We start from the raw sequence: 14230 nt of genomic DNA on the forward strand, positions 1-14230 counted from the left end.
CTAAAAGCCCTGCAAAATTAAACTCATTGGTTGCCATTGACTGACATAGACGTCATGAACGAATGTTTATTCACAGCCACCCTTCCACTTTAAACGAGTTGGACGTCAACGAGTGATCATTTCAATTCAATTCATGGCAATTGAAAAGAAAAGAGCTTGTTTTTCTGTTTATTACTTGTATAGTCAAATTTTGTAGAATTATTTCCTGGCAATGTATCGTCATATTGTGAGATAATCGTTATCATGAGCCTTACATCGCAACCCACCCTTACTGTACACTGTGATTCATCATCTGACAGTCAAGCCACAGAATGTCATTGGTCCATTTAGCATATAATGATAATTAAAAACATCTCCAGTAAATTGTATTGTAACTTAACGAATGAATAAAATCACAAGTGGTTAGTGTGGTTAGTGGTTGCCATCTGTGGTTTGTCTCAGGAAGGGAGTCAATTATACATTTGATCGTCTACTTAGCCTGACGCTTCTGTGTAACCATGAGGCAGAAGACGCATTATGTCGAAGGTTTAGTAAGAGCGGCAGGCAGGGCTCGGGTCGGGGTCGTGGGGGAGGGATTAAAATTGAAGGGTCAGCAGCAGCGTGAGTCCAACCCACAGTCCAGAGCAGTCCAGTGCGGGGCTTTCTGCAGGCGCGCACGCTGACCTGCTCAAACTTCCAGCCGTCGGACATCGTGGACACCATCTGGGTCAGCTCCTCCTCCTGGCACTGCAACACTCGATAGACGTGCTTAGGGGGAACCTGCTGGGAGGACAGAGGACCAGAGCATTTGATTTATTTATCACGTGATTCCAAAATGGCTAAAAACAACGCTAAAGACGAGAGGCGGATTCTTAAAAAGAGAAATATATGAACTGTCGGTAAATCAGCCTTTCTATTTTCAGATGAGGGCACAGCGTGCAACCGCAGGCATGTAAAGTTAAGTGCAGTACGACGTAACATGGGGAGAGTGGGAGTATGCCGAGGATGGCGATGATTATGTAAGCGTGAGTGCAACCACCCTGAAAAAGAAAGGAGAGAGAAATAGTAGCAGGAGCTCTTTCTTTAGAGAAGCACAATAAGCTCAAGTGAGTCACAATGCCAATCCTTGACTTACTGATGTGCCGTGATGGGGTGCTTGGTGCAGATACAAAGTGGTACGAGATACTGTATTTACTAGGGATGTCCCAAACCAATATTTTTGCATGCGAAGCCGAGTCCGTGTCAATGGATTCTGAGGATCTGGCGATACTGAGTACCGATCCGAAATCTCACCACGGCAATTTATTGAAAATAAAGAAAGAAAAAAAAAAAGCATGTCTAAATGGAGAGACAGCGAGAGCGAAAAGTTGTATTTGATACATGGCAAAATGGCTAATGGCATTTTTTTGCATACGGCAGGTGTTTTGGGCATACATTTTTGGCATATTTTTCAACATACATGGCTGTCAATGGCATTGACTTACATGGGCGCTAGTTGAATGTCAATGGACTTTGATGGTAAGTGTATGGTCAAAAATTACAACCACACATGAGTTTCTGTCATTGAAATGAATGAGAAATGTGGATGTGCATGGTATCGCCTTACTTGAGTGCCAGTTGAATATCAGCGTGCTGTAATGGTAAGTGTACTATCAAAAATTAAAACCACAAATGAGTTTCTACAATTGAAATGGGAGATTTGGACGAACAAGGCCTGCAAAAACTGCCATATGCCAAAAGCCATTTTGGCATATGTCAGTTTTTGCCATATACCCCCCCAAAAAACATATGCCAAAAGACATTTTGCCATATACAAAAAAACTGCCATATGCCGAAAGCCTTATGGCATTTTTTGGCATATGCTAAAAGCCATTCGGCCATATGCCAAAAAAATGCCATATGCGTAAAGCCATTTGGCCGCACACCAAAAAAAAAAAAAAAAACCTGCCATATGCCAAAAGCCATTTTGCCATATGCCAATAAAACCTGCCATGCCAAAAGTCATTTTGCCGTATGCCAAAAAAATGCCATATGCTAAGAGCCATTTTGCCATACGCAAAAAATGCCATATGCCAAAGAAGCCATTTTGCCATATGCCAATAAAACTTGCCACAACCCCAAAAAATGCCATATGCAAAAAGCCATTTTACCACATACAAAAACCTGCCATGTGCCAAAAGCCATTTTGCCATATGCCAATAAAACCTGCCATATGCTAAAAGCCATTTTGCCATATGTCAGTTTTTGCCATATACCCCCCCAAAAAACATATGCCAAAAGACATTTTGCCATATACAAAAAAACTGCCATATGCCGAAAGCCTTATGGCATTTTTTGGCATATGCTAAAAGCCATTCGGCCATATGCCAAAAAAATGCCATATGCGTAAAGCCATTTGGCCGCACACCAAAAAAAAAAAAAAAAACCTGCCATATGCCAAAAGCCATTTTGCCATATGCCAATAAAACCTGCCATGCCAAAAGTCATTTTGCCGTATGCCAAAAAAATGCCATATGCTAAGAGCCATTTTGCCATACGCAAAAAATGCCATATGCCAAAGAAGCCATTTTGCCATATGCCAATAAAACTTGCCACAACCCCAAAAAATGCCATATGCAAAAAGCCATTTTACCACATACAAAAACCTGCCATGTGCCAAAAGCCATTTTGCCATATGCCAATAAAACCTGCCATATGCTAAAAGCCATTTTGCCATATGTCAGTTTTTGCCATATACCCCCCCAAAAAACATATGCCAAAAGACATTTTGCCATATACAAAAAAACTGCCATATGCCGAAAGCCTTATGGCATTTTTTGGCATATGCTAAAAGCCATTCGGCCATATGCCAAAAAAATGCCATATGCGTAAAGCCATTTGGCCGCACACCAAAAAAAAAAAAAAAAACCTGCCATATGCCAAAAGCCATTTTGCCATATGCCAATAAAACCTGCCATGCCAAAAGTCATTTTGCCGTATGCCAAAAAAATGCCATATGCTAAGAGCCATTTTGCCATACGCAAAAAATGCCATATGCCAAAGAAGCCATTTTGCCATATGCCAATAAAACTTGCCATAACCCCAAAAAATGCCATATGCAAAAAGCCATTTTACCACATACAAAAACCTGCCATGTGCCAAAAGCCATTTTGCCATATGCCAATAAAACCTGCCATATGCTAAAAGCCATTTTGCCATATACCAATAAAACCTGTCATATGACAAAAGCCATTTTGCCATATACCAATAAAACCTTCCATATGCCAAAAGTCATTTTGCCATATGCCAAAAGCCATTTTGCCATATGGCAAAAAAACATGCCTTTTCCCCAAAAAAAGGCCATATGCCACGTAGCCTTTTGCCATGTACAAAAAAAAAATGCAATATGCCAAAACTCAAGTGGATTTTTTTTTTTGCATATTCTAAAAGCCATTTTGCCATATGCCAATAAAACTTGCCATAAGCCGAAGGCCATTTTGCCATATACCAATAAAACCTGCCATATTCCAAAAGTCATTTTGCCATATGCCAAAAAATGCCAAAAGCCATTTTGCCATATGGCAATAAAACCTGCCATACACCAAAAAAGGCCCTATGCTAAAAGCCATTTTGTCATATACCAAAAAAAAAAAAACTGCCATATGCCCAAAGCCATATTCTGCCATATTCCTGCCATATTTCAAAAGTCATTTTGCCATATGCCAAAAAATGCCAAATGCCAAAAGCCATTTTGCCATATGGCAATAAAACCTGCCATACACCAAAAAAGGCCCTATGCTAAAAGCCATTTTGTCATACACCAAAAAAACTGCCATATGCCCAAAGCCATTTTGCCACATACCAATAAAACCTGCCATATGCCCAAAGTCATTTTGCCATATACCAAAAATGGCATATGCTAAAAGCCATTTTGCCATATGGCAATAAAACCCACCAGATCCCAAAAAAAGGCCATATGCCAAAAGCCATTTTGTCATATACCAAAAAAAACTGCCATATGCTGAAAGCCATATGGCATTTTTTTGCATATACTAAAGGCCATTTTGCCATATGCCCCCCAAAAAATGCCATACACCAAAAGCTATTTTGCCATATGCCAAATGCCACTTTTCTTTGTCGGTCCTGCTGCCTAAATGTAAAAGATTTCCATACTTCAGACATGATCACGCTTGCATGAAGCTATCTAAACATTAGCTTCTTGTGCAAACTAGCATAACATTTTCCAACCGGCGTTGATTATTTCTGCTTCCACTGCTGTTGTAATGTTGTTGTAGACATTCCCAGTATTTACTGGTAATAGTTTACTACATGGTCTCAAAAGATTTAAGTACAGAGTAGAAAACTGTCATGCAAAACATGGATTTGGGTTTTACCTGCGTGGACTTGGAGTCCCTCTCTAAAATGCGCTCCTTGATGAGTTTAATAAGAGGCGTGATGTTATAGAACTCCGCCTCCTCCAGCACTCCTTGCAACAAAAGGAAGAGACAATACAACAAACAACAAGTTCAACGTCAGATTTGAAAATCGGTAGAGAAAAAAAAATCGGTATGTCTGTATCGTGAACCTTGTAATGCAAATCGTGTCGTTTCGGAAGGTACCCAGGCGTTCCTTGTGTAAACTGAGTGACTCAAATAAAAGTCAAATCAGTGATACCTTCTTCAGCTAGCTCCTTGTTGTAGACCAGTTTGCCATGCCGCAAGTAGTTGAGGATGGGTCCGAAGTAGGTGGGGTCTCTGTCGATCACGTAAGCTCCTGTCTCGTCCTGTTACGCAAGACAACCAGAAAATTAGCATTGTCGTGTAAATTCGAGTGATGCAACACGATATCTTCTTGCTTGCTCATCAGATTTGCTAAGTATAAAAGAAAAAGCACGACAAACATGGTCAGAGTAACAAAAGGACGAGGTTATCACTTTTCAGTAATACTGCAAGAACTTCAACTTTCAAGGTGACAAAGGATGAGGACACACGGATGGTGGGATGAGGAGCTATAATCACATTACTGTGTTTTGTGCGGAAGGGTGGCAGAGGACAGTTGGAAGTGACTCGCCAGCGTGGGTAGGAGCTTCCTGAATGCGTCAGTTTCTTACAAAAAAAACAAAAAAAAAAATGCAAGAGATGGGGTCACTTTTCAGCAGACCTAATTTAGTATATCAGCCAGTTTTCAATAGACATTGAAGAATGTTGTCTGGACTGTAAAGGACATTAGTTCAGGCAAGTAGATTATGACTCCCTGCTGAGGTTAAGCACACACCCACGAGTCACCAATCCAAGGCCTGTCGTCATTCTCAACATGTTTGTGTTTCTGTTGTGAGATGTCAACTTACTAATGTCTTCACCAACAAACATATTGGACAATCATAGGCAAAATAAATCAAGGCAAGACAATTCAGGAACATTTCAAGCTACCCTTTTACAGTGGTATGAAAAATATCTGAACCTTTTGGAATTTCTCACATTTCTGCATGAAATCACACAGATGAAAAAACAGTGTCTGCTTTAACTAAAACCACCCAAACATTTGTAGGTTTTCATAATTTGATGAGGATAGTATGCAAACAAAGACAGCAGTAAGTAAGTGAACAATGCTATCTTGAGGTCATGCCACAGCATCTCAATGGGGTTCAAGTCTGGACTTTGACTTGGCCACTCCAGAACGTGTATTTTGTTCTTCTGAAACTGTTCTTAAGTTGATTTACTTCTGTGTTGTTTTGGACCTCTTTTTAGCTTCAACTGTCTGGCAGACGGCCTCCGGTTTTCCTGATTAACTTCATTCTTCCATTAATGATTGCAAGTTGTCCAAGCCCTGAGGTAGCAAAACAGCCCCAAATCATAATGCTCCCTCCACAATGCTTCACGGTGGGGATGACGTGTTGATGTTGGTGAGATGTTCCATTTTTCTTCCACACATGACGTTGTGTGTTACTCCCAAACAATTCAACTTTGGTTTCATCAGTCCACAAAATATTTTGTCAAAACTTCTGTGACTTCCAAGTGCCTTTTTGCGAACATTAAACGATCAACAATGTTTTTTAAGACAGCCATGGCTTCCTCCGTGGAGTTCTGCCATGAACACCATGGGTGGTTTTAGCATGCTATCCTTATTAAAATATGAAAATCTATAAATGTTTGGGTGGTTTTAGTTAAAGCAGACACTGTTTTTTTTTAAAATCACATTTCGATGGTGATTTTATGCGGAAATGTGAGAAATTCCAAAAGTTTCCGGTACTTTTGCATACCACTGTACGTTTAGCAGAGGTCAGGCAGTATATCATAAAACAGTGTAGTGCTGCAACGATTAATCGATAAACTTGAGTAATTGGCTAAGAAAAAAGCTTTGAATCATATTTTGCTGTTTCGAGGATTCGTTTGGAGTGGCGCTGTAAGGGGTTTGTTTTGAAAGTGTTTGCATTTAGTTTAATTGATTTGGGTGGATACACCGCCAGGGGAATATGCCATAACTCGTCTAACATGTCTGAATCCAGCTGCTCCCTGTTAAGACCAACATACAGTAAGTTAAGTTGCTGTTTGAGCCAATATGTTTGTTTATGCATTCATTATTTAAGTGTAAACGTCTATTTGGCAGTTTTGTGGCAATATGTGTTTAAACGATTTGTTAAGAGCATTGTAAAAAAAAAAAAAAATTAAATAGTATTTTATAGCATTTAAGCTAGCGGACGTTTTGCTATGCAAGTTAGCCAATTGATATTTTGTTGTATTTTTATATCAATTACCCAAATAATTGATAGCTGCAGCCCTAATACAGCAGTACCTCAAGATACAAAATTAATTTGTTCGGGAGTGGCTTTTGCGTCATGATTTTTTCATATCGTGAATCATGTTTTACATGTAAATCGCCTAATTCATTCCAAGTACTAATTTGCTGTTATATCCTCTGATTGCCTGTCTTTATTTGTCCTACTTGGTCGCCCCCTAGTGGCGCTTAAGTGCATCTTGTTTGTTAGGTTCCGGCTCATTCTACTGATGTTATCACATGACTACTTGAGCTCATTGCAAATACGCAGTGCTAAAAGACGAGCTAACTTTGGCAGTCATTGCTTGCTAATTTTATCTTGCTGGTGTGCCTTGATAAAGCATCACTTGTCAGCGTACCCAACTTACGTGATTTCAACTTTACGACGCTGGAGTCTCGTCCACCATTTTGTCTCCAGTACCTTATTATACCTCACAGTATGTTATATTTTTGCTTTCATCAATAGGACTGCTCTGCCCGTTGGCGAAATTTGTATGCGTTTTGCGATGCATACTTTTATTTTGCCGCAGGAAGCGTAGACCAGGTAGTAGTTGCTTCAACTAAGACGGCGCACTGTCTAGCTACAACTTAATTCCAACGTCTTGGCAAGGACAGTACAATATGTATTATACATGTTTTTGGATCGTTATTTTGAGATTTAGGGGGTATTTAGGTGTACTTAAAGGGTTAATTCCGAACTACGCGGAAATTCGGGTCATGTCGCCAGCGGAGGGAGGGACTCGTTCGTAACCCGGGGACTCCCTGAATACATCAGCAATGTGTAGCACATTGTGGTGTGTGTGTATATTTTGTTTGTTTACAGTTATAGACTATAACTATGTTTGACTATAACTTATAGTCAAACATAGTTACGTTACCGCTACTAACGGAATGATCTATTACAGTACGTACTATCTTTCGTATGATGCATTCTTTTTTGTAATATGACGCGAATAAAAGCTTCGGCTATCTTTCCGTAAAATGAATTTTTCGTGTACCGAAACATTCGTATGTTGAGGTACCGCAGTAACAAATTAACATGGAAATTCAATAAACATTTCTTAGTGTAATGGTGTCGACGAAAAGAACCTCACCTTAACTCATTTGCTCCCAAAAACGTATAAATATGTTCTATTTTTAATTGACGTCTCTTACTTTTTTTTTTTTGACAAAAGGCATCTCTAGGTTCTGTTGCACCTAAACTGCAATGCACAACACTCAAAACTCATTTTGAAGCAATAAAACTGGCCACTGGAGGGCAGTAGTGCATTTTGTAAGAACTCATCTCGGGCCAAGAAAGGAAGTGAAGAAAAATAGTCAGGAAACGGAAGTTGGTGGGATCTTGTGAAGACGCGTGAGAATGAGAAAAGTGTGGAGAACGATCGGAAAACAAAGGCATACGACACTGGTGGAGTGTTTTGAAAAGAAAACGAAACCATCGTCAAAGATGGATTCAATAAAATCTATCTTGATGTTCTATGCGCGTTCTGCGGAGCTCACGTTGCGTTACTCCTGAGCCCGATGTTGAAACCGACGATGAAGATGATGAAAAAAGTGAGACCGATCTTGATCCGGACTCATCAGATTACTGGGAGCCACCTCATTCAATCGGGAGCAGCCGAGAGTTTTCCCCGTTGTTATGTGGGCGAATAGTTCAACAGTTTAGTTATGTGTAAATAAATTGTTACTTTGCGATCAAAAGCTCTATTTGTCTTGTTGTTTATGTTATTTTGTAAAAGGAAAACATTATTCAGATGTTTGGGATGTAACTAAAGCAAAAAAATAGCCGTGTTAAAGTCAAAGTTATGTTTGAAATGAATGCTTTCAAAAAAAGCTCAATTTCTCCGTTTTTTTCATCAGAAATTGGAAAATTGCTCAAACTAAGCTATTTTCTAATGCTGATTTCTAAAGAATGGAAAAAGATATGAACTTCTTTTTCTGCTGAAAGAAGAGAGTCTAATCTTTCTTTTGTTGGGTTACATGTTTATAAAACAATAGAACAGAATTTTCTGTGGGCCTTACAAAATCAGTCAAAATCCAGCAAAACGGCCGGGAGCAAAGGGCCTTGCTCCAGAGAAAATGGCTGGGAGTGAATGAGTTAATCGATCTTTCAAAAATTCTACTTTTGTGCAAAGTGAGGTATAATTAAGTCAATTTGTATATCTAGATTCAAATTATTTTGCATATCTGTTGGTGTATTCAGTAATATGATGACATATGCACGGGTTTTCCAATAAACGTTTGTCTCCCCGTGTGTTATATTGTCCCATACACAGAGAAAGTAATACAACGAGTTAAGACTTGCAGTGGAATCCACATTGGCACTGTAAGATGGGCGAGACTTTATGGAAAATGAGCATACTCGTTTAAAACTCATCAGTGTGATCTGTTGAAATATTTCCCCGGCATCAAATACTAAACAAAGACAATCCGCGCAAAGAGGATTACGTGGTTATAATCTGCAATCCCCCAATCCTGTTACAGCTCATCGTAGAACATCACACAAGTATCAAGATGGACATTCGCTTCATAGTGTAATTGGCTTGGAAACAGCCAGGGCTCAATTTGCTTGGTATTTAAAGCAGAGAACTGATAATTTGGCGGCAAGGCGGTTTAATAAGAGTAATCTCGTTAAAAAAGGCGCACCGAGTCAGACGGCGTGGATGTTAAATACAGCAGAAGGCCCAAGAGGCGTCGCGGACAAAAGGGAGGCACGCGAGGAGGATTAAAAACGCGTCTCCAGAGAGGGATAAAAACACCTGATTTGAACCTTTAGACGCACTTTGATCTATTCTCACCGTTCCAAGAATTCAACACGATGCAGGCTCGCTTTCAGTTTCGCCCCTCACGTTTACGGTTGTGGAAAAAGCATGTTTTTTTTTTACCCAAAAAAAATCCCTATTCGTTTCCACCAAAATTGTTTTTAATTAAAAATCTATCTAACTTGCAGGCATGTGCCAGTTACCGGTTTCAAGTTTTTGCCGTGGTTGAAAACGTCAGTTTCAAAACCACTACAATTTTCCGTCATACCGTAGTACGGTATTAGCTATTTTTATGTCCACAAAATACAGCGAGAAATCCGTGGCTCGAGCGGAACAAGGCACTGCCAAATGCAAATTGACCCGAAACTGATAATGAAAAACTGATGTTATCCGATATCATTTTATGATAGTGCTGCAACGATTAATCGATTAACTCGAGTACCGTAATTTCTGGACTATAAGGCACACCTGACTATAAGCCGCCAGCCACCAAATTTGACATGAAAACGGCATTTGTTCATAGATAAACCGCACTGGACTATAAGCCGCAGTTGTCCTCATTGTATTATGGGATATTTACACCAAAAGATATTAACTGGTAACACTTAATTTGACAATGGCACCGTAAGACTGTCATGAGACCAAATAACCCACCATTAAGCTTTGAACCAATTGTCTGCAAAGCCTTATTGTCACCAAAAGCTTCATTTGGCCATCACTGCTTCCTTGGGGTAGACAGTCAACCTCTGCTGCCACCTGCTCTTAGTCTCAACACTGTTGTCATCCAACATTCCTCCTAGCATGCATGGCGGCGCTACAGATGAAAATAACAGTCATGTTCTGTGCTAATTATTTCTTCAGTTACTGTTCCAGTTGTTTCATTAATTGCTAGTTATGGTATTTGGTAACACTTTCTTGGATAGTGGTGCCATAATACTGTCATAAGACAGTCATAATTATTACATGACACTGTCATAAGCATTAATGAATGCTTATAATAGATGTCAGTTAGTGTCATCCAGCAAATTATCTCACTTTTGTATGGACGTAAAAGATCTGAGCTGGTCATAAATGGATTTAGTGACATAATATGCCACATGACACATATTGACATCTGTCATAAGCATTCAGTAATGCCCATGATAGTGTCATGTCATAATTAGGATGTTCTTATGACAGTCTTATGATGCCGCTGTCAAATAAAGTGTTACCTATTAACCCAAATAAATCAACAAATAAGCCACACTGGACTACAAGCCGCAGGATTCAATAAGAGGGAAAAAAGTAGCGGCTTACAGTCCGAAAATTAGGGTAATTCGATTCGAAAAAAAGCTTTGAATCAAAATATTTCCGCTTCGAGGATTGGTTTAATTAAAGTGGCATTGTAAAGGTTTTGGTTTGAAAGTGCTTGCATAGTTTTATGGTTGTGGGTGGATACACTGCCCTCTAGTGGAAACAGTGAACATAACTCATCTAACAAGGCTCTATCCAGCTGCTCCCTGTTAAGACCAACATAAGGTTGTAAGTTTTTGTCTGAGCTACAATGACTTAGTGCTGAAACGATTAATCAATTAATTCGAGTAATCAGATTTGAAAAAAAGTTTTGAATTCAATTTTGCTGCTTCGAGTATTTGTTTAGTTAAAGTGGCGTCGTAATGGTTATGTTGGGTGTATACACTACCCTCTAGTGGCAACAGTGAATATGACATAATTCATTTAACATGGCTGAATCAAGCTGCTCCCTGTTAAGACCAAAATAAGGTAAGTTTTTGTTTGAGCTAGTGTTCTTTTAATGCATTCGTAATTTAATTCACTGGTATAGAACGATTTGTTGAGAGCATTGTAAAAAAAAATTTTTTTTGAAAAACGTTAGCATTATATAGCATTTAAGCTAGCGGAATTTTGCTATGCAAGTTAGCAAATTGTTTCTTTTGTTGTACTTAGATCCTCATTCATTTTTAATTTTTTTTTTACATTATTTGAGGCTAAGCTCAGGTATTTTAATTTTTTATGTTCTTAATACAATTACTCGATTATTCGAACTAACTAGTTCATAGATTAATCGACTACTAAAATAATAGCTGCAGCCCTAATCTGATTGTTTATGCATTGGTAATTTAAGTTCAGGGTTATTTAGCAGTTTTTTTGTGGGAATATGTGTTTGAATCATTTTTTAGCATTTAAGCTAGAAGGCGTTTTGCTATGCAAGTTAGCGAATTGTTCTTTCGTGATACTTAGATCCTGATTTATTTATTTTTTGATACCGTTTGAGGCTAAGAGCAGGTATTTTTGTTTCTTTTTAAATGGATTTATTGCTCTTGTGAAATGAAAATGCAATTCTGCATTGTTTAAATGCGGTTTTGAAAGTGCAATCTTAGCAAGCCTTTGTTTTACATCTCCTAAAATATATTCTGCAATGTATTAAATGTTCCTAATCCGATTTCCCGATCAATTGATGAATTGATAAATCGATTATTTAAATAATCAAGTGCTGCGGACTTATTTCAAAATGCTTTTATCGATCGGACAACTCCAGAAAGTAGTGTTTTTAATCATGCCTTGTATTATATTAATGCATACTAATATCCAGTGGCATTTTGAAGAAACAAAAATGCGCATCACCATTAGACAATGACATTTATAGCATCCACTCTGCCCATAGCAACATCAAATATAGTGGCAGAATAAATCCAAAATAGATATTTGTGATGTTTGGGAATGCAACACGTGACGAGTATGTCGCTCTCCCACTCCGCATAGGATGCTGCTGTACACCCACTGTGACAGTGAAGAGGCGGCACGTGTTCCTCCATCTGACTCCAGCAGCTCACACTATGGAAGGATGCTGAGACACACACGCATACGCGACACTATGTGTGGCGCATACTAAAGAGGAGTGGATTGAAGAAAAGAGGGAAATCTCACTTTATACGTCGAGCTCTTTAATCAGTATTTGTTTAATATCCTGCTAGTGCAGGGAATGTTGAGGTATTGGTTTATTATTTGTCATTAAAAGTGAATTAATTCAGTGTATTATTAGAATTACAATCCCTAAAAAGTGCTGTTACGATCCGAGACTCAGTATCGGTATTAGTTCTGGTACGACTATTTTTGGAGAATGGGACGGTATTGGATTTGGTCACAAGTACGGATGTCCCTGATCCAATCACGTGCTAGGAAATCATGCCCGATGACATCATTTTTGGAGGACAAGGACTGTGCCTTAATTATGTTAAAGGTCATGTTGTCAGGTTAAATGTTAAGTACATGAAGATTTTGAATTGTATATTCGATAAAATAAAATAAAAAATAAAAAACTTACTAAAATTTGAGAAGTTACATAAATCATTTATCCACTATGTAAGTACTGTATGTATGGATAGATGTATGTATTATGTATGGATAGTAGGGTTCCACCTATCAATTATTTAGGTAATTGATGAATCCATAAATTAGCTCGACTAATCGAATTACATTTAATGTGTTGCAGAATACATTTTAAGATATGTAAAACAAATAAGTGTTTTTTTCTTGCAATAATATTTATTTTGGCTTGCTAAGATTATTGCCTGTTCTAGCGACTGAGTCTGGCGACCATCTGGCGGATCAAATTCCCAGGGCAGAGTAAGCCACAGCAAACAGACAGCGGAGTGGACCAATCAGCGAGGAGCAGATGTGACGTTGGTAAAGAGACAAGCATGTCCCTGGCGACCAGAAACTAGCGCAGCGCGAGCGGAGAAGTTTATTTAACATGGCTAGCGCGAGACAGACTGTTGTCAATGACTTGTGTCGATGTGTTTTTGGTAATAAAGACATCTACAAGCCAACGTCAGCAACACCATCCCGCAATCAGCTCTTCAGGACAGTCCAGAACAAATGGCGGGACGTCCTGTACTACCACAACACCCGATAACCTAAAGAACTCCAAGTTTGATAGCTCAGCGCCTCTCAGACGGTGAGGCGCACCGAACCTCCCACCTCAGTTGCCTCATTAACTGTGACCCAGCAACAGTGACACATTAACTTGACCGCCCAAATCTGAAACAGAAGAAAACCCAAAAACACCCCTCTTCCTGCCCATGGCTCGCCCCACGAGAGCCTTAAAAAAAATAGTATGTTTAACTAATCGTTGTCATTTTTCTCGGGAACCTTTTGTTGACTGTTATAAGGTGACCCTGGAACGAGTCTGCCTCCTCGTCTTGGTCTGTTGCTGTTATGCCTTGACGTTTGATCGCTGTAGACCTGAATAAATTGTCAACTGTGTTTTGAAGCCTTTTACCAGCTTTCCAAATGGAGTCAGTACAAGGGGTTAAGACTACTGCTGCAACAATTAATCGATTAACTCGAGTATTCGATTAGAAAAAAATATTCAAATTAAATTTTGTTGCTTCGAGTATTCGTTTAATTAAAGTGGCGTTGTAATGGTTTATTTTGAAAGTGTTTTCATTTAGTTTTATTGATTAGGGTAGATACACTGCCCTCTTTTCACATGGCTGAATCCAACTGCTTCCTGTTAAGACCAACGTAAGCTAAGTTTTTGTTTGAGCTAATGTTTTTTAATGCATTCATAATTTAGTTTATAGGTATATTCAGTTAGTTATATTTTAGTTTTTTGTGGGAATATGTGTCTGAACCATTTGTTAAGAGCAGTGAAAAAAAACTTTAGCATTTTTTAGCATTTAAACTTTTTCGATGTAAGTTAGCCAATTGTTCTTTTGTTGTACATAGATCCACAT

The 14230-nt window shown here is 38.8% G+C and overlaps 1 protein-coding gene across 7 annotated transcripts in view; it reads right to left on the reverse strand.

Annotated features, from left to right (window-relative positions):
- The window catches only part of kctd17 (potassium channel tetramerization domain containing 17), a 31660-nt gene that overhangs the window by 13446 nt on the left and 3984 nt on the right, over positions 1-14230 (reverse strand). For 3 of the 7 annotated variants that reach the window (XM_057826559.1, XM_057826558.1, XM_057826564.1), the window contains exons 2-4: positions 4633-4741; positions 4353-4444; positions 616-762 (exon numbers count right to left, since the gene is read on the reverse strand). In XM_057826559.1, the coding sequence (XP_057682542.1) occupies positions 616-762; positions 4353-4444; positions 4633-4741 (348 nt within the window). The remainder of the gene's footprint in view (positions 1-615; positions 763-4352; positions 4445-4632; positions 4742-14230) is intronic. The other 4 variants (XM_057826561.1, XM_057826565.1, XM_057826560.1 and 1 more) reach the window with 3 other exon arrangements.

This window comes from Corythoichthys intestinalis, chromosome 21 (genome assembly GCF_030265065.1).
Source record: "Corythoichthys intestinalis isolate RoL2023-P3 chromosome 21, ASM3026506v1, whole genome shotgun sequence".
NCBI lineage: Eukaryota > Metazoa > Chordata > Actinopteri > Syngnathiformes > Syngnathidae > Corythoichthys > Corythoichthys intestinalis.